Below are 26,827 nucleotides of genomic sequence, written 5' to 3' on the forward strand. Positions count from 1 at the left end.
AGATTTCATTACAATTGTAAACGACATCTTTGGATATCTTTTACTGTGAAATAACGTAAAATCTTACACGTACCTTAGGAGCTGGATAGCAGAAAATTTTACCGCGGTATGTAGGGCTGTATGGTTTGGGGAAAATATCTAATTGTGATTATTCTGACAGATATTGCAAATGGAATTTAAATCTATAGTCAAGATTCTGCTCTATAATCTGTATCTTAGCTTACTGCAGTGAGTGTTAGTGAAAAAAAGAAACTGAAAAGATATTAACTTTAACATTTACTAAATTGAGTGTCATAGGCAAAACTGTCAGTTGACTTTTGCAAGACACTCCTCATGCCTGCCTGTGGTGCTTTTTTTAGGTGCAGGTTGTTGTCTTTTCTCATGATGTGGCAACAATTCTGCAACAGCTCTTACAAATTACCTCTGAATCCCACTCGTCTGTGCTTTCCTGTTTGTTTTTTTATTGTTGGTATTCCACTTAGTCCGGTTGCGCAAATGTAATACATATGTAATATCGCTGCCGAAATATTTAGCTAATTGCAACATTTCTAATCGCGATTGTGATTCAATTTCGATTAACCACACAGCCCTAAAGGTGGTATACCTTAAAGTTATCTTCCCATGCCTAATCATGATTTTGGTTTTAGAAAACAAAATCCACAAGAAGCATGTTCGGCAGAAGCAGCCTTTGCTATATTTCATTAATTTGACTTGAAACGAACTTCTCAACAGTTCACAAAAGAGCCCGACCCGCCATCACACCGTACACATATAAGGGTCTGAAATGGGGTATTCGCACACAGACTTTTAATTTCAGTCAGATAGCCCCAGGGCTTCCAGTGAATTGTCATCCCACACAAAATCATCGCACTTTAAAAAAAAAACAGTGATCTTCATTGCCTGATCGAGATACAAAATAAAGTGGGTATCAGACTAAACAAGAAGCACTGCATTAAATTCTATTTTCTATTACTACACTACTTTCAATGGAGTTTAAAAAAAGATAAAAAAAATATTGCTTAGATTTACTCATTTTTTCGAAGTTAAGTGGTTATAAATATTGTTTGGGCTGAATTTAACCAAATTAGGTTGAACATTACTAACTTTAATTTGTTTGTTTAAATTAATTATAGTTATAATTAATTATCATTTTTTTGTAATAATTTTGCAGACAGTATATTTTCACTGTGCGCTAGCCTTCTGCTAATTATGACGCCTGCATTTAAACAGTCTTTTATCTCTTTTTATGCTTTAACAACCAAGTGCATGCTTAAGTCTATTTAACTGAGTATATTTGAATTACATTACAACATCGATGCTGCAAAAGGAACCGTATGAAACTGAAAATAGTCGCATAAACCTTTTACCGGAAGTTCTTCATTGGCTGAAAAACACTAGCTGTGCATATAGCCCAGTCATTAAGAAGAGCTTTGGGTAAAATATTTATCTTCAAATAAAAAAGAGGTAATACATTTCCCATATCAGCCCAATTTTAAATGTGTACGGTTTTATTTTGTCCGGTGAACAAAAACAGTTTTTTTGCTCTATTTTGCAAATGAAGTTTCAAGAAATGTAACACAGCTAATAAAGTAATAAAGTTATTGTGAACTTTCAACTGTTTCTGTGAAACTGCTCTATATTCAGCCTCTGCCAGCATTAATGGCACTAAATGGTACTGTAAAATGATACTGTTTCTAACATTTTTCCCTATGAATGTGCCACATAAATTTTTAGCGCTATCAATCTACATATCGATGGCTTATGGTTACCTTTACTTTTAAAACTTGGAAAAAGTATTTTTAGCTGGCACAGAAATTCAGTTTTCGAACATGTGTTGTGTTTGTAAACATGTTAAAAATGAATTGAAATGATGTGGCTTTGGTTTTATCTAGTGGTGTTTGTGCACACATCTTTGGTTTCTCCCTCAAACTCAAAACAAGTGTTGCCTCACTCCTTAATGTTTGCAAATGATTTTCAGAAAGGTCTCTGCGATATTAAACAGACAGGTGTTTGAAGGCCAGGCTCATTTTCTAAATTACTTCTACTCAGGCCAGACAGGTTGTTTATGCACCAAAGTGACTGTTAGAAGTTGGGATGCTAGGCAACAGTGCTATCTAGATTATATTTCATGGGCCCTCTTATTGTGTCTGTGTAATTGAATATCAGATGAACAGATTGCGCTGGGTTTGAAGTGCCAGGCTCATCTCTCAGTCTATGCTGCATATTCAAAAAAAAGAAGAAAAAAAAAGAGCAGCACTGCAAATTTAATTGATAAGATCTGTTAGGTCTTTCAGTCAAGTTATAAAATATCCTGAGGGTCTCTAAAATGTTTTATCATGACCTTCTTTTTTTGAGTCTATACATAGCTTGTGAAGCTGATCTACTTGTTTATTTATTTAAATAAATAAATATAGATATTTATTCAGTTTTTCTATTAAGTTTAGTAATAATATTGATTAATATGCAAATGTATATGATTTATTTTTGTAAATTATAGTGTTTGTAAAGTAATATTGTTTTATCTGCATTTTAGTAAATGTATTATATAAGTGACTTGCTTTGTTTACCAAACAGTTGTTCTAATTTGATTTGCTTTGTAAATCTTAAGTTAAAAAGTCTTCATCTTCTATACTCTCAAATTCAATCCTCCAATCTTTACAAACATGTTACAGTGCCAAATGCAAATTATGAAATAGTTCATCATTGAAAGGTGCTTTGGAGTTTGGTTGCAAAACTCTAGTTCCTTTTCTAAACATTGGTTGTTGTGTGTTTGAGGAAGTGAGAGTCTGACAAGTTTTTTTGTTTGTCTGAAATGTATGGCAAGTGAACTCAGTGCCTTCAATTGTCTTTAGCTTTGGTCCTGTTGGAGCATGTTTGAGTTTCAGTTGTGCAACAAAGTGAAGTGTGACACCATGTTTGAATCATGTGTTTCAGCTCTGCGTTTGATGCAAAGACAGGATTTAAAGTTGCTGTGAAGAAGCTCTCGAGGCCATTTCAGTCCATCATCCATGCCAAGCGGACCTACAGGGAGCTGAGGCTACTCAAGCACATGAGACATGAGAATGTGAGTTTGCTTCGCAGGCCTTATGGAAACGAGTATTGTTTGGCTGCTGGAATAGATGAAGTATTAGTTTGTCAAAATGATAAACTTCCTCACACTCATGATGTTAATCCCAAAACAGTTTTTCTCTGTTTCATTGAACACAAAATCAAAATGTCACAACTATTTGGCAATCGAGAATATCTGATTTATTTGGATGTTTAGTGTTTTCTGTGATTAGACAAAGTAAATTCACCTTGAAAAGTTTTTTGGTGATCAGAATAATATAGCAGGTTGAAAATAGGATATTTAAAGGGATAGTTCATCCAAAACTTTAAATTCTGTCATCATTTACTCAACTAGGGCCACCACTAACAATTATATTTATATCAATTAATCTACCGACGGTTTTCCCAAACCTGTCCTGAAAAAGTCCCATTGACTTAATATTGGGCCAAACTTGGTGACCTTAAAACTTTTTGCCAGACTGTCATACAGACTTATGTTTTGGCTCATTTAACTCAGACTACCAATCTGTCAACCACTGAATACCTTTCAACTTATTTGCCACACCCTAGCAACCGTTTACGGCACCTTAGCAACTGTCCCATAACTGTCCCTTCCATTATAAACACTGCCATTGACTTTACATTGGACATACTCATAACAAACCAATTCATGCTAACAATATACCAATCCTTACAGGAACATACTAACAACATACTAATAATAATAGCAATATTCCAATCAAACTAGCAACATGCTAATTCATAATAAATGCATGCTAACGACATGCTAGTTTATACTAGAAACATGCTAGCAGCATGCTAATTCATATTAGAACCATGCTAAAAACATGCTAATTTATGCTAGAAACATGTCAGCAACATGCTAATTCATACTAGAATTATGCTAATTTATTTTACTGCCTAGCAACTACTCGGAACACCTGAGCAACCGCTTAGCAACCACTTTAGCAAATGCCTTAGCAACTGCCTAGCAACACCTTAGCAACCGCCTAGCAACACCTTAGCAACCACTTAGAACCCCCTTATCAATAGCCTAACTAGAAACATGCTAACCTATATGTAGTTATAACTGTTTCACACTTAACAATTACTTCAATTATTAAAACTTTAAATGGCTTCACACTTTCAGACAAGGCTTTCTTAACTAATAATAGTTTGTACTATGTAAAAGTACTAATCTAAACAAGCCATTGACAAGATGAATAAAATAATTAAAACAGTAAAAAAAAAAAGAAGAGGGTGTCTGCAGGGTCTTAAAGTTGATAAATCCATCTAGAGACATTTAAAGGCCTTAAAAAATTAAAGTCTTAAATGCTATTTAACAAGGTATTACATTTTGTATCAGTGTGTTAAAGTTTGCCTAAATGTAATCTTTAAATACTGGGATACTGTGTAGTTTTTCTGAAATTCATAAAATCCTGCTAAATTTGACACCACGCTGCTTTGTTGTCAAACAAGGGAAACACTGTTATTACTGCTGTTCTATAGGAGCCACCTGCTGGTTTAGCATTTTTATTCATAATATGAATAGATGAATTACCATGTTTGTGAACAATGGGAGCGCTAGCATTTACAGCGAGGAAATGACATCCGATGCGGAACAGAGTTTGTTGTTGTTTTAGAAATAAGTTATAATGATTATATATTATTTACATAATGCTTTCAGCGTATTATAACAGCTTGTTACCCAGTGATAAGCACAGTGATTCTGCAAAATTAACGTTAAAGTGAGCGGCGTTCGTCTGACAGGTCCATTTGCAATGAGCACCCTCCTAAAGAACATTGGATAGGATGAAATGGCCAACCATCCAGCCCCAAATATACAATCTCATTGAAACTCCTTGTGTTTTAACAAGAGAGAAGTTAAAGGCCAACAAGTGTTTAAATAAAAAAATATGGGATATTTTGAACATTGCTTGAAAACAGTTACCATTGACTCCCATAGTATTTGTTTAATCTATAATGGAAGTCAATGGATTACAGGTTTTCAGCTTTCTTCAAAAAATCTTCTTCAGTGTTCCACAGAATAAAGACACTTATAAAGATTAGGAACCACTTAAGTCAAATTAAATCACTTTTATTGTCACATCATCAGCAGCACATGTGCTATGAAGAGTGAAAAGCTTAGGTGCTGACTCCAAACAGTACAAAATACAGATGCAAATACAACAACATTAAGGGTGAGTAAATAATGCGTAGATTCAAATTTTTGCGCAAACTGTCCCTTTAATATTCTATTGAAGTGGAGAATGAGCTGCAGTTTTAAATTTCTGTTCGTATATTCTCAATTCAATGACCAAAACTTATTTATAGTACTTATTTTGGTTCATTATTGTTTTGTTGAGATATTTGATGGTACAATAATATATTTATGTAGTAGTTATGATACATTTAAGAGTTGTTTACCACATATTAAGCACAGATTATGTAAAAGGTTTACTCTGTTTTTAAAGATGTCTGTTGGTTGAATATTGTTAAATAATTGAATATTGGTTGAATATTGAATTAAGTTGTTTTCTTCAGGGCAATCAAACCTTTTCACATCCTATTCATTATTGTTCACATGGAAAGTGAAGAAAACCTTTACCGTTTTTCCTGTTATTTTCTTTGTTTAGAAATTTTAAGAAACCAAAATCTAAATCTGTTTTGGGAGAGGGGTCAACAGGTCCTATTATGTTTTTTTCTTTTTGGTTTATTCTTTGGTTTAGTCTGAGAGGGAATTTCAGCTGTTGTAATTGTTGGTTTTCCCTGTCAGCTTATGTGACAAACTAATGCAAGTCTGTTCATGCTGTGCTAAGTGATCCTGATTTGTGTTCTTTGCACTTTGTGCTTGCAGGTGATCGGCTTGCTGGATGTTTTTACACCTGCCACAAGTCTGAAGGAGTTTAATGATGTGTGAGTCAGACAGTTACTTCCTCTCTCTGAGATGTTATTCACTAAACTTGATTAAAATCAGTTTTTTTCCCCCTTCTTTTTATGATTGACGCAGTACTTTATGCATGTGTTGATGGTGAACGCATGTATCTGTCTGTATGTTTGTGGTTTTAAGAAATGTATTCAAGCCAAAAGTAATGGCACAAATATTCTTATTTAACATCAATTATGTTCTTTCAGTGAATTTTGTTGTAAATTATAAACATTCTTTCTATTTATTAAGAGTTCTGAATTATTGTTGCATTTGTCATAAAAGGGATAAGAATAGAATAGTGTTAAACAATTAATCACAAATAATTACATACAAAATAAAAATTTGACATTTACGTAGTAATATTGTGCACTGTGCATATTTATTATGTGTATGTAAATGTACACAACCATCTATACAGGTGTAGAAAATGTTCACAATCATTTTTTTTTTTTAGTTTTACCATAAAACTGGATAAATATTAATTTTGTTCAAATATTTATATGGAAGTATAAACGTGTCTCTGTGTGCATTTATATATACTTAATAAATATACACTGTACACTAGGACTGCTCGATATAGATAATCTAACATTGCAATAATTTTTTAATTCGGTGATGTATATTGAGATATGAATACAATTTCATCAGATTAGTTGAATAACTATTTGGGGAAAAAGTGATCATTTTAGATGATTCTGTAGGGGAGTATATATGCTTAAAATATAAGAAACAATCTACAAGCATAGACAAATTTAATAAAGAAAAATATACAAATCATGTAAACAGTGTTTTATTGTTTTACGATGAGTCGATCTGAAATCAGATGTTCAGTAATTGAATAATCAAATGTAAAATAATACTGCATAGTCTTCGTTTTATAAACAATTCACTCGTTATTAATTTGTCAAAGCTACAAACGGTACAATTCCTTAGGTCTGAATGCTTTTAAAAACTTCACACAGTCACAGGCCTAAAAAACAAAACACTTGTGTAATGGGATTTATAATCCAGACTCAACATTGCGTATCCTCTCAGTGTGACTATTGCGAATGATCACATTGCGATATCAATGCTGAAAAGATTTATTGAGCAGCCCTAGTACACACGCATATATTACATAAATATAAACATTTATTTTGCACAGAATTGATTGTTAAACAGGGAGTATATAGAAAATGCTCAACAAAAGAGATCTATCATTTTTACAGACTCTAAATCATATCTCCAAGTTATGGAATCTTCAAAGAATGGTCATTCTTTGATTGATAATATTTTAACTAAGGTTCACCAATTACAAAATCAGTTTAATCACATCATTTTTTGCTGGGCTCCAGGACATGTCGGGCTTTCAGGAAATGAGCGAGCTGATGCAGCTGCTAAAGACGCTTTGAAGCAAGTGGTAAACAAATGCCAAATTTCTTCATCAGAGATGAAACCTTTTATCAACATTTACATTTTAAACAAATGGCAAAAGGAATGGGATGCATTGGAAAATAATAAATTACATGAAACCCAACCTGAAATCTCACACAGAATTTTAAGACATTTTAAGAATAGATTTGATCAAGTAGTTTTTACCAGGTGTCATAGTGAGCATACAAGAATAACACATGGTTTTTTTGCTCCAAGGTGAAAACATTACTCTGCAAAACTCCCCTTACTATAGAACACATTTTACTGGATTGTCCTGCTTTTGATGATTCCAGAAGATATTTTATGAAATGAACTCTAAGGACATTTTTTACAAAGTGAAACCAGAGAAGATTTTAGAATTTTTATCATGCACGAACACTAAAAATCTTATTTAATTTATGTATTCATTTGTTTGTTGATTTTAAATTGTATATTTATTGTTGAAAGGTTCCTGCCGTGAAAATAGCATTTGTTGCGGATGTGGCTTTAATTAAAAAACACATTTGATTGTTAAACAGTATTAGAATAATAATTTTTAAAAATGATAATAGAAATGTTTGAACCGCTAATTAAAAAGATTTTTGAAGGAACACTGACTGGATAAGTGTTAAATATATCTATATATGTATAATTTTACAATATTACTGTTTTTGCTGTGTTTCAATGCAGCTGTGGTAAGCAAAATGAGACTTCTGTTATGCTGAAATGAATTCAAAAACTATTTATTACACCTAGCAAACTGAAGTGGTTACAACAACCAAAAATAGAAGGATGTGCAAGCCAACTGAAGGTGTGACATGATGGCAGACACATCAGAGGCTTCTTTGTAAACAACCGCGTTGCTTAAATGAGACCAATTTATTTTTGATGAATCGTGACACGTCCTTTAGTACTGCTTCATTATCTTCACTTTGTATATTTAATCCTTATGTCTTGCGTATTAAACCAAAATGCATTATTCATCCTGTGCTCTTTAGTAGGTGATTATAATGTTTTTAAGCTTTCAAGGTTTTATGGAGCTTCGGGTTTCTGCAAATGCTGAGTGTTTTGTGCTGCCTGGCTCCAGCCTAGCAGCGGTAGGTTAGTGGGGAATGCTAAGGATACAGCCAGGTTGTAAAACCAGATGCGGCAGTGACTTAACATCGATTTTGCTGCCAAAAATAGACATGACGCACAGTGATGTATGAAGGGCATCTGTCCTTCTTCCGCTGCTGAAGCTAACAGAAGTGTTTTTGTCAGGGAATATAGGTACATTAAGGTGGCACAGTATATGTGTCCTAGTCCACTGATATTGCCACCTTTGGTAATTATAAGCAAAGAAGGCTCATTACTTATGTAAGTCAGGGTAGGTTATTTGTAGGGGAGCCAGGATACAGACTGTTTGTATCATGGTTTTGGGGTCATGGTTTCAGAACGGTTGGGTGTACAACATTGTTAGATAAAGAAAACAATCAATTTACAAGCAAAAAGCACAAATTAATACAATATAGAAAAATAACATTAAAATAAAGTGTGCTTCTCTGGTATTTTTTGGTATATAACAGGAGTTTGAAGTAAAGAAACTGTATAATATAATCCAGTATTATTCGCAGGAGTTACAATCTAAAATATAATATAGTCCAGTATAACACTGTATGGCGTATAGTGGTCCCTTGTTATTTGCAGGAGTTACAATCCAAAAATAATCCGCAATTGGTAAAATCCGCCAAGTAGTCAACTTTATTTTTTACAATTATTATAGATGTTTTAAGGCTGTAAAACCCCTCTCTACACACATAATACACTGTTCTCAGACAGACATTATTATTTTCACACTTTTCTCTCGTTTAAATCCTCTCAAAGTTCAAACCTTCGTAAAAAAATAAGTCCAGTATTATAGAATGAATATAACCAAAGATCAAAACCGTTTGATCTTCATTTGTTTATGTGTAATGCCGTCCTACAGCAGCACAACTTCTACCTTCCTTTAGCATGTCCTAAAGCTCAACTTTTTGTGTGATGGTTAGCATCTTCCTCTAGCTTTTGGGTGCTACTGCAAGTGCCTTTGAAAGTGCTGAGTGTTTCGTTGTGGGTTGAAAATTTGCAAACATACAGTACAGCACTTGAGTCACACTGCTGTTGATCAAAGATTTATGTGAATTTGCCAAGCTGAACGCATTCTGTACTGTACAGCAGACACTGCACAGAGTAGAATGATTGACAGTAGTCTACAGCCAGTCGGGAAGCAGAACACAATGTGCTGTAGAATTACATTTAAATTATTTTACATATACATTTATTTTATTTACAGTCAAATTAAAATGAAGGTTAAAGTTTATTGAAGTTACAACAGCTATTTTGTCAATTTGTTTTCACTTCAAGATTCTACACACTGAGGAAACTTTTTGATGCCTGTGTAGGGATGCTCAAAAAAAAAACGATTAACCGTCAACTGAAAAGGTGCGTTTGTAACCGATTAATGGTATCCGTTAAACAATTAAAAAATATAATTTTACATATTTTTTGTTTGGATGCAGGGGCCGATTGAATGCATTTCTTTTTTTGCGTTAAGAGGGGCATCATTTGAATGGTTTACTAACAGCTGCAAGTGTTTTGCACTCGGCTCATCCCAGAGCTGCAGTTTGTGTTGTCAAGACAACTACAGAGAATAGATGTAGGAGAGACTGCTCGCTGTTTCAAGTTATCCAGAGCTGTATGAATTTACAAATCTTGAATATCACAATATTATTAAATAATACAATTGTAACAACATAGATAGAAACACTCTTGAGCTCAATACCCAGCTGATTCAGTCGTTTCATAGTGACAAAAAAGAGGGCCGCGCTAAAAGGCAGTGAGGTGTGCTTCGCGTTTTTGGAACGGAAAAGCACGTTTGCTGTGATCGGCCCCTTGTTCAACTGCACGACATTTGTAAACTTGCGGGATGATAACGTATGACCACACGTGCCTTCTGACATATTTGCCAAAGAAGCAAAGTGGAAGGAGAATATTGCTGTTTGATAGAGATGAGTTGATGCCAAACCTGCGCTGATGCTGATCGCCTCCTGGATCTGCGTCATAAACACAACAAATAGGCTTTACTTTTTATTTTACAGCTTGTAAAGCATGTATGCAAATTAATGCAATATCATATTTAAACAACAGTCAAAGCAATAAGTCTTGTCCTTGTCTTTCATCACGAAGCGCGCACACTTGAACCGTGAGTGAGAGAGGAAACCATATAGCAAGAAATAATCTTTAAAATAAAGATTTCTATTAAAAATGTAAAAAGGTTTTGTGATATATTAATAACAGCGGGGCATTAAATTAATGCATATTTTTTGTGGAGCGAGCGAATTGAGGAAGTCTGCTATTTTTATTTGACGGAAGAAAAAAACATATGATTGAAAAAAAACAAAACAACCAATGCCGGTTCTTAAAAAGAATCAGTCAGTGTTTTCGTTTTGTAATCTAAATGAATCATTTAAGTGGAAAAAAATTCAGGGCAGGTCTATTTATTTTATTCATTTATTTAGTTTATTCAGTTTTTTTCTATGCTATCGGAAACACTGCAGGTGTTGTTATGTTCTGTTATTAATATGCTAGCATGTTAAAATAAATCAGCATTTTAAAATGTAATATTTAATGTGTCAGACACAATAGACACGTCAATTTGTTTTAAAAATGTTTATAATAATTTAATAGTAATCTGACCAGCTAACCGTTAATAAGCGATTAACGGGCGGTTGTCAGTTAGCAACATTAACCGAAATGAGCACCCCAATGCGTGTGTTCTAAGGCATAACCAACCAAATGGTCATCTTGTCAGGCATGTTCACATAATTATTTTTGCGAGTTATAAGGAGTTTTGCCATTTAGAAACAAAACTAAATTGTTGTAATATTCATTCACCTGTTCAGATAAGGCACTTCTCAAATATTTAGCATGATTACTCTTCGAGCTTTTGTGTTCAGCGTTTAAATAACAGAAGCTTAAATGAATTCAAACATGGATGGTTGCGTATATTGTGTGCTTTTGGTCCCATGTGGACTCACACACTGTCCAACCTGGTTAAAAATAATGCTGCAAATGACTGAACTTAAGGCACTCTGAGTTTACATAAGTGATTTAGTGTAAATGAAGTTATTTAAATTTATTTATTATGTTAATCAGTGTAGTATGATAGCAAATGTATGTACATTTTAGTATGGTAATAATATGTATATGGAAATTGATGTTTGGTCATGGTGGCGTATGTCTGCTATGCTGCTGCTTTGATAATTATGGCAGAGGAAGTAATGAGACTTGCTACTGCCAGTATATTTACTGACATGCAGTATGAGAATGTAATGTGCTGCTGCAAACAAAATACATATGTAACCCCCCGTAGCAGATCTAAACAGGTGGTGAAGGGTCTTTGAAAAAACGCATTGCACATGCTAGTGTAAAACAATACTGAGGCATTTAAAATGCAGAGGAGCAAGCTCATTGGCTGCTGAGTGGACTGCAAGCAATCTCCTGTGCCATGTAGTTCAGCCTTTGCCTGCGTATTTTCATGACGGAAACAAGTATGCATTGGAAAGATGCAAAATGTTTATTTTGTACATTTATTGCAAAACCAAAAATAACAAAACAATTTTCATATGCACTTTGAACCTGGGAGGTTGTGCTGAACGATTACATTTTATAATGATTATTGTGGCATCCCTAGTGATTTAACTCGAAAGCATTTTTTGATATGCTGGATTAAAGTGTCCACATCTCAACAGCACTCATGTATGTTGTCAAATTTATTCATGTATAATATAAATAAGTCTTTATCTGAGAAAGGCAAGGAAAAAAAAATGTTGGTTCAGACATTACAAGGCTGTTCAACCTGTCTGTCAAGATGTGGATTTGCATACCTCCGTGTACCCTGTTCATACAGAAAGGTCACTTCATCAGCGCACTCCCACTATCCAGACTGGCAGAGCGCATGTCCACCAAAGCAGCTGAAAATGCCTGTGTTCTTCCAGAAATGCTTTTGCTTAGCTCTTTTTCTGTTTAACTCTGAGTTAAACACACTCCAAAGGCCAACTCATTTAAAAACTGCTGGGCAGACAGCATTTTACATGAAACGGATGCTCACCACCTTATCATGCTGTTGGACTTCTAATAAGCAGCGTGGTCATTGAAAACAAATATGTTGTTTCTGATGTCCCGAGAAAAAGCGCTTTGGGGGACACTTATTATTACATTACTGCTGTAATATTAATCGTGTTGGACTGTAGTGTTTTCCTTTAAATTTTTTTTAAGGGTTCAGACTTTTTTTTCTTGATATTTGGAGTGATTTAGAATTATAGTTTTGGAGATTTTTTTGACTTTAAGACCCAACTAACTTATGCCATTCTTCAGCTCACTAGACATGGGCCGGTATTGGATTCTGACAGTTTGATAGTCTTAGAAATATCACTGTTTCAAGATACCACAGTATTGCGATAACTGCTCTTAAAAATAGGTTCTTTTTTGAATGTCTATGTAAAAAATAAAACTTTTTTTCCCTTTTTGAACACATATATTATAAATATATGTTATATTATATAAATATTGTAAATATTTTATTTTATGAAGCATTACAAGTATTTTTGCACAGTAAACATGACAGGATAATGACAGAATAATTCAAGTAAATCCTTAGTTTCAAAAACACATTTTCCTTTACAACTTTGGAAAGGCATTTTTGGAGAGATCTTTCTTTTCTTTGGATATAAAGTAAAGCCACTGCACTTAAGCAGTGCATAAGCAATTTGTTTTTTATGGGCTGACCAGTAGATTTTGATGCGGATATTTCTTTTTCTGGTGGAGATACTGTTACCATAAAAACTAAATAAATGCTTTTTTATACTCCCATAAAAAAAATAAAAAAAAACGTTCATATATATTGTACGAATGATATAACTAAAAATGTAAGTGGTTTTGACTTTTCCAAATCACAGAAAACCTTTAAACCGGTTATCGTCCCATGCCTACAGCTGACTTTCTTTCTTTTCTTTTAAAATTTTTTTTTTATTAGCCTTTAAACCATCCTCCTAACTCTGAGTTTGGGCAAGGTGGACACATCCTCTTTCAGAGACTGATTCTTAACATTTACAGTTGACTGGAATTTCCCAATGTTCACCCTAATGGTGGAAATGGCATTTTCAGAGTTTTTTCTTGCAGCTTTGTAAAGCTCAACAACCTTTTGCCACAAATCGCAACTCTGTTCTCTGCGTTCATCTATTGAGATAAAAGACTTAATGAATTTGGCCAGGATATTTCTTTGTCTGTAAAGCCCTGAGAAACAGTTTGTTGTAATAGTTGAACAATTTTCTGTTTCTCGTCACTTAGATGTACTTAATTTAAGCAAACCAATACATTTAACAAAAATATTGATATTTTTGATTGTGTGCAGACATTATTTATTCACCGAGGAATTCAATATTAGTGGTGGCCAGTGTAGAAGCATGTTTGACTTTTGTTGTTGTCTATAATCTGTGTTTTTCTCCTAAATCGTTGGGGGTTGGATGTATTTGTTGATGATCTATAATGCTGAGAGCATGTCTATTGGGTGGAGAGTGTTTCTGGGATTAAGTAGGGCTTATTTTAAGCTCTGCTGTGTGCCGCAGCACAGTGCCTCAGTTTGACCTGAAGCTCCACCCTCTGGCTGAGAGTCAGTTCTGCCGGAGTTTAGACTGCAGTAACATGAGCTGATGGGTCAAGATCAAGATTATGATTGTTGATGTGCTTGAATATACTATGACAATGTGACCAGGTGCAGTGGTCTAAATATGGTCTCACATTAGTAAAATCAAAGGATGAATTCTTAAAATGTAACTTTGTTAACCTGCTTCTGTTACTAGTCGAGCAATTAAGTATGGTGGTACTTTTTAAAGAAAACATTGTATATTTATTTGTTCAAAAAAGGTCCAAGGTGTGTAAGTTTTCAATGCTTTTGAAGAAATTAAATACTGTCAATGTGTATATGTATTTTTAGTTGTGAAATGTACATTTTCCAAAGTCTTTCAACTAAAAATTCTCTTCAGGTTTACATTTTTTTAGTCATCTAAAATTGCATTTAGTTACTATGTAATTTTTAGATTCATCCTCTACAATCTGAGAGATTTTGGTTAAATTGTAATGCATAAATTAAATATGTCTCTAAATTTTCCAAACTAAAATATACTCATGAAGAAAATCTCTTTTAACATAATATTAAAATTGAAAAGAATTAATAATATTAATATGGTTTTCTAATTGCAACACAATAAATCTGTTCATTTAGCGAAATATGCTATTTATTTTTGTTTTAGCTTATTTACTTGGGTGTCACATAATTAAAAAAAAAAATCAGTCTTATGGGGTAGTTTGGTGCTCGGTATTAACAGGGATTTAAAAAATATAATTAAAAATGATTTAAATAATAAAGCTGAAACCTGTTCTTGGACTGGTTCTGTGACCTTGGGGACTATCAATGAATGGGGAAAAGAATGAATAAAAGTAAAGAAAGAAGCATCAGAAGTAGGGCTGAACAATATGTCATTTGAGCATCTGTCTCAATATGTGTATTCACAATAGTCATATCCCTGGATTAGATTATTTACAATATACGATGATGACCAGGTTATTTTAAGTTTGATCATTTTCTTTTTGTATTTTTCTTATTGTTAGACCAGAAAACCACACACACTGTTTATTGAACCTTTGTTTGTCCTCTGTCATATTTATAAATGTTTATTATTTTTTTTAGATGTTATTCAAATGTACGGCAGAGAAAAGACTTGATCACCCTAGTCAATCCGAATGAATGAAATCTTTGCAAATAGAAGTATTCAAGTCATCTGGTAAAGTTATTCTCATATCATAATATATATCACAGCAGAACAAAACATCGCAATTTTGATTTTTCCAAAATCGTGCAGCCCTAATCAGAAGTATTTATTCATTATTGTAAGGGAAATATTGATGTGTTTTCAATACCCCTAGTGTTTATCTCCCTTTTGTTTTTTTTCTGTCACAATCCTAAAAATAGTCTTCAAAAAAAGTGCAAGCAGCTACTCATAAAAACGGATCCGGTGGCACATCCTGATCGTGACAGTTAGTAGTTACACTTTAGTTTTTTTTAGAAGCATAGTCAGCAAAGTAACACACATCTGTTTAATGAAAACAGAACTTGATGTTCTCTTTATTTGAGGTGGTGCCGTCACTCCCAGCAGCAGCTTAACAATTGGCAGGAGAGTAACATTCTTCTTGTGCTCTTATTGGCAGGTACCTGGTGACTCACCTTATGGGCGCTGACCTGAATAACATCGTAAAGTGTCAGAAACTGACCGACGATCACGTCCAGTTCCTCATTTACCAGATACTGAGAGGACTAAAGGTGAAACTGCACTTTTCAATCCTCTGACTAACTCAAACAAGAATGTCAACTCCTAGGAAAAGAAGGAAAAATAGCAATGGAGTGAGAAGTGTTGTGTTCACAACAATGACGAAATGATATTATCTAGACAAATACGTGACCTGTTTTAAGTGTGTAGTTTAATGCTGACCTTGCATTTTTTTTTGTTTTAATTTCTGTTTTTCTTGTTTTTTTACCAGTACATCCATTCAGCTGACATAATTCACAGGGTAAGTGTTGCAACTCGGACACATGAGGAATGGCCTGCAGGCTTTTTTCCCCTCAGAAATTCAGTCTGTGCTGCCCCATGGAGTCAGTTCTTCCTGGCATCAAAATATTACAAGCCCAGGCCTGTTTTTGTGTAAGACTAAAACTAAAGATTGCTAGAAATTAATTCGATTTGGGAGATTTTTAAGTTATTTTCAGCCTGATATCCTCTGACGTTTATGACATTGATGGTTGTCATGGAAAATAACAAACTAATTCTACAATTTGTGATGTATAAAAAACTGATATGGAATTTTTTTACAATATCTGATAAACGATGTAGAGGCCAAATAAATATAAAAATAATTTATTTATTTTTTATTTGTGGGCAGTTTGAAATTCTGTTGTTTTTGTAGTGGAATAGTGAAAAACTTTGTCAAGCGCATGATTTGTGTGACATGTATGACACTAGTCAAAATCCTCATCTCGTAAAATATATTGGTAATATTTCTATATTTATATCTAAAAAAAAGATATAATTAGTATTAATAAGCATTTACTAGCCAATAGCAATGAGTTCATCACTACAATAAATACATCTAGACCAGGTTCAAACTAAGTGATTTTAGTATTTTTCTGATAACAACAGCTTGTTCACACAATTTCAGTTGCCATTATTGATTTTTCACTCTTGTTTCTGGAAGTTAGATGCTAGTTAAAAATAACAAAAGCTCAAATTTATTTAGAAAAGGAGCACAAATTAAAAAGATTGAGATGCTTACAGCTCAAAAAAAAACAACTTTTTTTTTGTTTTCAGAAGTGCTAATGTCTGTGAATTCATATTTAAATGCATGCATTTGTTTTTATAAACTGAGAAACATGTTGTTTTTTGTCTGTAGTAATTTTAAATTACTGCAGATATTCCTTTAAAACATTTAGTCTTGACTTCTCAACGAATCATAAAATGAGAAAGTGTAGTTATATTTACAAATTGTTTTCCAGGATTTGAAACCCAGTAATCTGGCAGTAAATGAAGACTGTGAACTCAAGGTGAGTTAGTCAGATATTTCATGTTTTTTTATACATTTGTTAGTAGTGTGGGTACTCGCAATTTAATTGTTATTAACAGTGTCTCAACTCTCTTTCTTGCAATCTCAGATTCTTGACTTTGGCTTGGCTCGACACACAGATGATGAGATGACTGGGTATGTGGCCACAAGGTGGTATCGTGCCCCTGAGATCATGCTCAACTGGATGCACTACAACGTGACGGGTAACACAACTACATCTGATACATCACAAATCTTCACATTTTGATCAGCCATCAGGGGAGGAAAGGCTTTTTAGAGAACCCTTTTGTAATGTTTTTGAAAGCAGTTTAATGCTCCCATTAATTTGATCAGAAATGATTCAAATAAATAGTAAATTACTAGGTAAAATACTAATTCAAGTTAACTTGTTTTAATAGATGTAATATATTTTTAAGATACTATTCTAATGGTCAATAAATGTTTCCGGTCACTATCTATTATTGTTGTGGAGCTTTTTTTCAGGATTATTTAGTGAATAAAATGTGTTTTAATTGATTTATTGACCTTTTAGAACTGTAAATGTTTTAACTGAAGTATTAAAGTTGTACAAATTATTTAGTCTAAAATGCATTTAGGTTTCTCATATTTTAGTTAGGGGTATATGGTGTGATGGCATCTAATGTAGTCAGTTCAATTGGTATTCATCAATAAAAGTCTCTACATTTTCCAAACTTAAGTACTCCTGAAGAAAACTTTTATTAGCCTGTTAACATATATTTATTTTTTAAATCATCTCCAATTAGATTGCTTTTCAAATTGTGGGTGACGAGATAGTTTGGTCAGGACACAATAAAGTGCATGTGTGTTTGCTGCCTCTCCACTAATGCTGTTTCTTGATTTGTTTTCAGTGGACATTTGGTCAGTGGGCTGCATCATGGCTGAGCTGCTGACGGGCAGGACTCTGTTCCCTGGCACCGATCGTATCCTTTTCCTCTAATTTCCCCTTCGCTGACCTGCTAAACACGCTCCGTAAACCACACCACTGCTATGAGCCACAAATGGCCACAATTAAGTGTTTTTAGAAATATTAGATGAATGTTTTTAACTTTTCATTTCATTCTGTTTGTCTGCATTGGCAACACTGTCTATCTTGTCTTACTCTGAACTTTTGTCCTTCTTGCTTAAGCTCCGCCTTCGAGCTGTGCCTCAAGACGCAACAGTGATTTTGAAGGAATTTTGATTCATCATTATGAGTATGGAATAAATGTCCTTGCAGGAAATTACATGCTTCTTTCTCTCTTTTTCCGCTTTTTTCCCCAATGACAAATCTTATCATATTTCAGCTCTTGCAGTGTATTTTCCTCCCTCGGCTTTGCATATTTGCCACTCTTGTATCCAGCTCCACACCCTAAGGAACAGATATACTTGCCAAATATTTTCCCCTTCTCGCAGGCAGTGCACACCTGTGCGGCTGCTTCTTCTGACTTGCTTTTTCTGGGCAGGCTGAAAATGTTTAACGTGTGCTATTTTTACCAGCTTGCACGTCTTTTCACAGATATGACTGAAGCTTCTTTGCTTTCCTGTTTTTAAGTACGCATGAATGTGAAAACCTCTAAGTTCCCTTTAAATTATTCTTCAAAAATAAGCATTCTCCTATGTTCATGTTCAGTTATTTCACTTTAAAGGCAACAAAAAGTGAAAATAAAAGTGAAATTGCTGAATCTACATACGGTGACCATAGAAAAATGCTTATTTCAGATGGCACTAAGAGGTTTTTGCATCTGAACTCTTCACATAAAACCCAAATAAGGTTTAAAATTTTGTGGCGTGTTCATTGTTAAGCCACACTAGTTTTCCTTTATCTTATTTTACTAGACATCGATCAGTTGAAGCTCATTATGCTTTTGGTTGGGACTCCAGGACCCGGGCTGCTAATGAAAATATCATCAGAGTCTGTGAGTTTGATATATTTAGGGAGTGTGTACTTGCTAAAGATGCCTGTGTGTCAATTTTCAAAAATGGAAAATCCATTTTAAGCCAGCAGCTGTGCTTTGAAATGGCTTTTCATCTAGTCCAGGAATGTTTACTCCAGTCTTTTATAGTATAGTCTTATTGTCACATTTGATCATCCTAATACGTCATTGCCAAATGAATGTAGTGATTCCTTTCCAAAAAAAGATAGTAAACTGGTAGACCATCTTGGACCTGCTGCAAAACTACTTATGGAATGGTCATTCTGTGTTAAAGAAATTAAATTGGTTTCTTAAACATTGCATTTGGTTAAGCAGCTAACAGCTTTTGTTCTATTTTCACTGATGTGTGGTGATCGTGTTTGTGATTGAGGTCACTCATTTAAAAGTTTTTTCCACTGTTTTCCAACTAAACATTGACTTCACTTTTAGATTGGTGATTGATCGATCTGGGCATCTGTTTGGAATTGAATCTTGGCGTCTTAACCGAAATTAACCTGCCTGATTTTTGTCTTCCAGCAATGCTGATTTCTGCTGCATTTCTGATTGTAACACTATCTTTTGCTATTCAAAGCATGACATTCTTCTGTGCTGTTTGTGAAAACAGTTTGCATGCCACTTCTCTCCTGTCTCTTTGTATTTTCATTCCTGTCTTTCTGCTTAGAGCAATGGAGAATCACACAATCATGTCCAGATCATTTTTGACAGATATGCATTTAGTATATAGATTTGTGATACACTAAATTTGTTGATCGTGAGCTCCTTGACACGGCCTTCAAAGATATAAACCAGCTTCAGCAGATAATGCGACTTACAGGAACTCCTCCTTCCTCTCTAATAAGCAGGATGCCTAGCCATGAGGTGAGCTCGCTGTGGCCCCTGTGGCTCGCTGTGTATTCTGTTTGCAGAATACCCATCATGCCCATTTATTATCACATACAGTCAGGTCCATAAACATTGGGACATTGACACAAGTCAAACATTTTTGGCTCTATACACCAACACAATGGGTTTGAAATGAAATGACTGCAGACTGTCAGCTTTAATTTGAGGGTATTTACATCCAAATCAGGTGAACACTGTAGGAATTACAACAGTTTGCATATGTGCCTCTCACTTATTAAGGGACCAAAAGTAGTTGGACAAAATTCTAATCATAAAGAAAACTTTCACTTTTTAATAATTGGTTACAAATCCTTCGCAGTCAACCACAGCCTGAAGTCTGGAACACATAGACATCACCAGTCGCTGGGTTTAATCCGTGGTGGTGCTCTGCCAAGCCTCTACAGAATCTGTCTTCAGTTCCTGCTTGTTCTTGGGGCATTTTCCCTTCCGTTTTGTCTTCAGAAAGTGAAATGCATGCCTGATCGGATTCAGGTTAGGGGATTGACTTGGCCAGTGCATAACATCTGCTCTGTGAAGCGCCGTCCAATGAGTTCTGAAGCATATGGCTGAATATGAGCAGATAATATTGGCGGAAACACTTCAAAATGAATTTTGCTGCTTATGTCATCAATTAAAACAAGAGAACCAGTTCCATAGGCAACCATACATGCCCACTCTTTGACACTACCACTACCATGCTTTACTGATGAGAATCGTGAACAGTTCCTTTCCTTCTCCTTACTCTTATTTTCCCATCACTCTGGTAAAGGTTAATCTTGATCTCATCTGTCTATAGGGTGATGTACCAGCACTATGAAGGCTTTTTTAGAACTCTAATCTGGCCTTCCTGTTTTTGAGGCTCAACAAACTAAAAAAAAGTGGGAGTCACTTATGCAAACTGCATTCACCTGATTTGCATGTAAATACCCTCAAATTAAAGCTGACTGTCTGCAATTAAAGCACATTTTGTTTGTTTAATTTCAAATCCATCGTGTTGGTGTATAGAGTCAAAAACGTTAGTACGGTGTCGATGTCCTATTTGCATACTAAGTAGATGCTTATTCAAATAAACTGCTATAAAATGTTCTGTGTAATATGAATGCATTCGAGAAATAAGCTGCGCCTGAATTCAGAAGTTCTTTCGAAATCCAGCTAAATGTTAGTTGCGTCATATGACACACTTTACAGTACACCATGCACATGTACTACTTTTGCTATATGGTAATTCAAGCCATTTCCTGGCAATGTTAAATTAGTGAAATAAATGACCAAACTACTCAATAGTATCAGTATAACTGCATTCATCACCAGGCGGCAGCATAAATACTTATATTGGAGAATTTAGCTTTTAAAATCCAAAATAAATAAAGTAACCCAACCTCTGCGCCCTGTAGCTCCTCCCCTTTCACCATATGAGCAAATCTGTGAGCACTTAGTGCATTTGGGTATCAACTTTCCACTTTTTTTTCTCTCTCTTTTTGTTTTAATCAGTTGAATCAGTGCATCGACTGGGTATTTACACTGCACTTATCCTTTTTTGAATTTTCTGTGTAAATGCATTATTTGCAAAATTTATGCTACAAAACGGCATAGGACAAGTATGCTATTTAGGACGCATCGTTAGGAAATTAGATGGTTAAGCATATTGATGACTGATTTTGTTACCTAGCAACCATTGTAACTGTCAATAATTAGTGGCAGTAACGTTTGTACTGACTTTATGCAGGGTATCTGAGAGATTTTAAAGTCTTAAAATGTCTTCAATCTCAAGAACTAAAATAGGAACTAGACTAACGAGCCCTTAAAGTCTTAAATCCACTGAAATATTGTGTTGTATGTCTTAAATCTTTTTTAACAAGTTGTTCATGTATAGCTATCCAATCTGGCCAACACCCATACAATCACCAACAATCCATCTTAATAAAACTTTTAACTTTTTTTTTAAAAAGTAAATTTTTAACTTTATTTGCTGTAATGCTTTAATTATTTTCCAGACCTATATTTTTATTAATAAGTTTATTATTATTATTGTATAATTAAATGTATTCAATTATAATTAATATTATGTATAATTTTTTTTGTAGGGCAAGTGAAAATCTCTTCTAATATAAAAAAAATCCTTAGTGTTTAGCCCTGTACGAGTCTAAAATTTAATTCATAATGGTCTTAAAATGTCTTAAAGTCTTAAATTTAACTTGGTGAAACCTGCCGAAACACTGTTTAGAGCTTATATAGGTATTTAATCCATACATTAAAAAAAATGCAGAATTTCCTTTTAAAAACATCCTTTTTTTATCATTCTGTTGTTATCAAGATTAATGAATGAAGATGTTCAAGGTCATATCTTTCATTACCAGAAAAACAAAGGACACATTTAAAGCTACATTTGAAGGATCCTTCAAATTGAGACAGTCTTCGTCACACTGCGATAAGGCAGACGCCCTTTGAATTTGTCACATTTTTTTCTTCAGTTTCGAAATTGAGAGACAGCTACTGTCAAAGTAAAGTATAAACTAGGCCAGTGGTAGGAAACCAATGGCTTGTGAGCCACATGTGGCTCTTTGGCCTAAAAATAAGTTGCTCTCCGTCTTTATTTAAAAAAAGTTTCCTGTTGAAAATACAATTAAAATCCCCTTTTTATTGTATTTTTATAACAAGATGAATGACAAAAGGATGTTTAGACCAATGCATGTGTGCGGAACTGTGGATAAACTTGAATTGCGACACCAATGAAGGACAAACAACTTGCGTGTCTATGGTAACCTCAGTAGTATATATACATTATGTAGTAGAATATATCCCCATGGCTCTTTGAAAATACATTTGTCAAAAAAATCAGAAATGGCTTTTTGCTGAAATGAACAAAGTCATGCAAGTGCCTACTTTTGGTTTTTATTACTTTATTTTATGAACACTGAATTCAGACTGGCCAGTTTAAGTGTATTTTAGTTACTATAGTAGGTAAGCATGTGATTTCAGATGCAGTCAAAAATCTCTCTTTGGAAATATTGGCTCCATTTAGAGCATTGCCTCATTAAAGCCCCAATTAACCGAAAGCTGTGACCTGTATTTTCTTTCATATTGTGACGTAGTTCCTAGAGAAATGTCATGTTAGGCATGTCATTCAGAAAGATCGGGAAAAGGGATTGAAGAGAGTTTTTACAACAGACTCCTGGGGTCCGATCTTTGTATTTAGATTACTCAGTTAGCTGGATTTGGATATTGACGATTTGACATGATCCAGGATCATTTCGTTCTTCAAAGCTGATCCGAGAGTTGTTGTCATAGCAACAGTTCTGCTTGCGCAAACCTGATCTGGAGCAGGTTCAATTCGTATAAACAGGATTAGATCGGCTCAGTTCAAGCAAAGACAATACAGAAAGTATGTACCAAATTCTAATATTTTCTTACAGTAGTAGTTATATACTCTTGGGAAATTAGTAAATGTTTTTAAACTATACATATAAAGTTATAGTTATAAAGAAAATAAATAAAGTTTTATATTTATATTAATAAAACTTATGCAATCTGCACCAACAAAATGAAAGTACAAAGATTGCCACCTGGTGGTGCAAAGAGAAAACCTATTGCTATGAACTTTTTAGATCGCTTGAGTACAAATTGTGTGTGAAAATAGACATTTTTTTAAAGCAATAACACATTTATGCAGTCATGAACATGTTTTGACAGTTAATTGACGGTGATTTGATGCTTCATAAAAGTTGCAGATGCCTTTACCAATATCAAAATGCTTTTGTAAACATCCAATTAAAAAAACAGCTACAATAATACTACTTTGGCTACAATAATAAGAAAAATCCGCTCTAACTGTAAAACTAAATAAACTGCTTTTGACGCATGAAAGGGTCAAGCATGCAGCCCACAACAAGGTGTAAAGTTGTTGCGTGTCATATTTAACAAACCGTTTACTGCGAATTTGATGTAATTTTGCTCACATGGCTAATTGAATATGAATCAGATGATGTCATTACGCTGCTGTGCCGTCAGCCAATCGCTGCGTTGCTGATCACGATTTCGAGGATCGATAGATCTGTTCTTAAAATCAGTTCATCCTGACATTCTAATCTGATTCACAAACTTGTTTGAAGAACCAAATTAGCCAGAGATCGGTAATCAAGATGAACAGATCCAGGATCTGCCAAATCATCTAAGATCATATAAGCAAGGTACGAAGACCGGACCCCTGCTTATCATTTTTGTTTGTTGTCAACTGACAGTTTGAGGGGTGTGTCTAAATGTTAGCCACACCCATTACCTAAAAATCACGCAATCTGAGAATTTAACTGAAAACAAACAGGAAGTGCATTTTTAGATTCCAATTACAGATTACACGGGCACACTATTTTTTGTTGATGACATGCACGGATGAATTGTTTTACACAAAACTGTGAGCTAACAAAGTCATATGGTCAGTTTTGATTTCTTGGGGACTTTAAAAAAAAAAAAAAAAAAAGACTACAATTGCAATATCGCAAGGATTGTAGTTGAATTTTCCTAGTAAACATTTATTTGTTGTGCAATCACTCCGCTTAATGTTCCTCTTTTTGATTTTTCTCTGTTGAGAGAAACCCTGGTCTGAGTGTTCATGAAGCAAATATAAATAATGGTCTTCTAATTAAACTACAATTACAAAGTTCCTGAATGTTGGAAACTGAGACCAGAAGCGTGATTAAAACAGGAAAACATTCCGGGGCTGATGAACCAAGACCCTCATTACAGAGAAATGCATTTCGATGTAGGCACAAAATAGTTTTTTATTGTATAGGCATTTCATCCAGGTGGATCCAGCGTTTTGCAGATTTTTTTTTTTTTGTTTTTTTTTTTTGTTTTTTTTTTTACCTGGTGCAAAAGTGGATTATTCTAAAGATGTTGGCCTTTATATTTTGCAAATCTGTATATTTTGAAATTTTCATCGGGCTATGTCTCAACTGTCATTGTCGTCGTTTTTTTGTTGTATCTCTATGCCAGAATTAAAGCACCACATACTGGTTTGGCATGTATACTACACCACTTTTAGTCAGTTTCAGTAGTTTCATGAGTATGCAATTTTTTTTTTTAGACAACAGACGATTTTTTTAGGCAAGTTTACACAACTTTAATCAAACAGGATTGAAAAAAAGGATGGAAAGGGAAAGCTCTGGCTTTGTGTAGATGTAAAAAAAATCTATAAGCATCTAATCAAATTCAGGACCGATAACAAACTGTTGTCGTATTCATTAGTACATTTTCAATACTTCTCCACTTTCTCTTGCGGTGTCCACTTGCTGCCTAGCCTCATGCAGTTTTCACTCATCTCTGCGAGCTGAAATCACTGTCTGTCATCTCCAGCACGGATCCCTCTGCAAATGTTTGCTGCATTATTCAAAAGGCACTGCATACTAACCTAACACAATGTTATTATTCACAGGGTTAGCAATGTATGTGCAAAACACAAGCAGTTGTCATGGTGATCTTATCAAAAATTACTAGCAAGCTCAAATTTTAATTAGCTTAAATAAAAACGTCTGATATTTTGGCATTTTCATTTATTCTAACTGCTCATGGATCACCTGTTGCTTTTTACAGGCTCGTACTTACATCAGCTCACTTCCTCAGATGCCCAAGAGGAATTTTGCAGATGTGTTTATCGGGGCAAATCCACAAGGTAAAAGACATGCTACAATTTAAATGTCTAGGGCTATTTTGTTATTGGAATACAAATAGCAAAATTTATTTTAAAATATAATCTGTAAAATTGCAACGCAAGATGTAAAATGGCAGTGTATTTCTTTATTTAAATGTGCGTTTAAGATCTGTGCAATGTTTGGTTCAAAATAAAAAATAAAATAGTATTTACATTTGTGATTTCCAACCACAGTATTAAGATGTCAATTATATACAGATTTTAATAATTTATAAGTTTTATAACTGAAAATGCATTACTCAAATTGATATGTAAAATATTAGGTCTGTAGCCAGCCTATTGAAAGAGGTGGTTATTTTTTCTGAAAATGTGGACATTTTTTGCAGTTATTCGCCTTATTTACTATTCAGTGCTACATTTTAGTGACAATTTAAGCACTAATCTGGATCAGCTTGTCGGATGGTGATCATAACCACACTTTTTTGATGCACCAAAAGTATTTCCTACAATTTTGTCAAAGAGCTTACCATACTTTTTACTATGAAGAAATTATTTACAAATTTGGATTTAAACTGTAAGTTAATCCAGTTTTATAAATATTGTTATGAGATTAGCATTAAAAAACGAAAAAATAAATATGAAAAAATACTTGATTTTAAATACAAATGTCAAATCTATCAATTAAGAAAAAATTTCAATCCAGTAAAACTTGTTTTAAAAAAAAAACTGTATCCTATGAGCAAATAAAAAACTGGCCAACTCATTCAACTTTCCTCAGTCAGAATTTGGCCCCTTGATAGGGCTGGGTGATTTGGCTTAAAATCAAAATTTCGATTAATTGAACATTTTAACTTGATTACAATTAATAAACGATTATTTAATTTAATTTTTTCTCTCATAGTTTACAAACAAATTTTGTACAGTAAATATGTTCACTTTGAATGAAGGGTGCATTATTTGAATTTAAAATAACTGAAGGAAACATGCACTATCTACCATTTATGATTATTTAATGTACATCAATGTTGAACAACTGAATTTAGACACATTTTTTTAGACACAACTTGCACTTTTGGAAACAAATAAAATATTTTTCATGTTTTTCTTATTAAAAGTAGAAAATAAGCAGTATCCTTTTTAAATAAAATAACTATTGGATATCTTGTTAATAATATTTTATTTTACAACATTATGATATACAGTGCACTCAGTGTAAACTATTATTTTAATGTACACTAGAGTTGTAATGTTATGGAAAATATGCTGTCGCAAAGCTTCTCTGGCAAGTTTTGCAGTTAGGACAAATAC

The 26,827-nt window shown here is 33.9% G+C and overlaps 1 protein-coding gene across 3 annotated transcripts in view; it reads left to right on the plus strand.

Moving 5' to 3' along the window:
• mapk14a (mitogen-activated protein kinase 14a) overlaps window positions 1-26,827 on the plus strand; it is a 33,179-nt gene that overhangs the window by 2,683 nt on the left and 3,669 nt on the right. The window contains exons 2-10 of one of the 3 annotated variants that reach the window (XR_012383817.1): window positions 2,935-3,064; window positions 5,906-5,964; window positions 15,653-15,764; window positions 15,983-16,012; window positions 16,992-17,039; window positions 17,148-17,262; window positions 17,929-18,000; window positions 18,896-19,851; window positions 25,462-25,540. Coding sequence is in view for 2 of the 3 variants with exons in the window: in XM_005167061.5 (XP_005167118.1) it covers window positions 2,935-3,064; window positions 5,906-5,964; window positions 15,653-15,764; window positions 15,983-16,012; window positions 16,992-17,039; window positions 17,148-17,262; window positions 17,929-18,000; window positions 18,896-18,975; window positions 25,462-25,540 (725 nt within the window). In the remaining variant the exon portion in view is untranslated. 3 annotated transcript variants of the gene reach the window in all.

The sequence above is a fragment of the Danio rerio genome, chromosome 8, assembly GCF_049306965.1.
Source record: "Danio rerio strain Tuebingen ecotype United States chromosome 8, GRCz12tu, whole genome shotgun sequence".
NCBI classification, from domain to species: domain Eukaryota; kingdom Metazoa; phylum Chordata; class Actinopteri; order Cypriniformes; family Danionidae; genus Danio; species Danio rerio.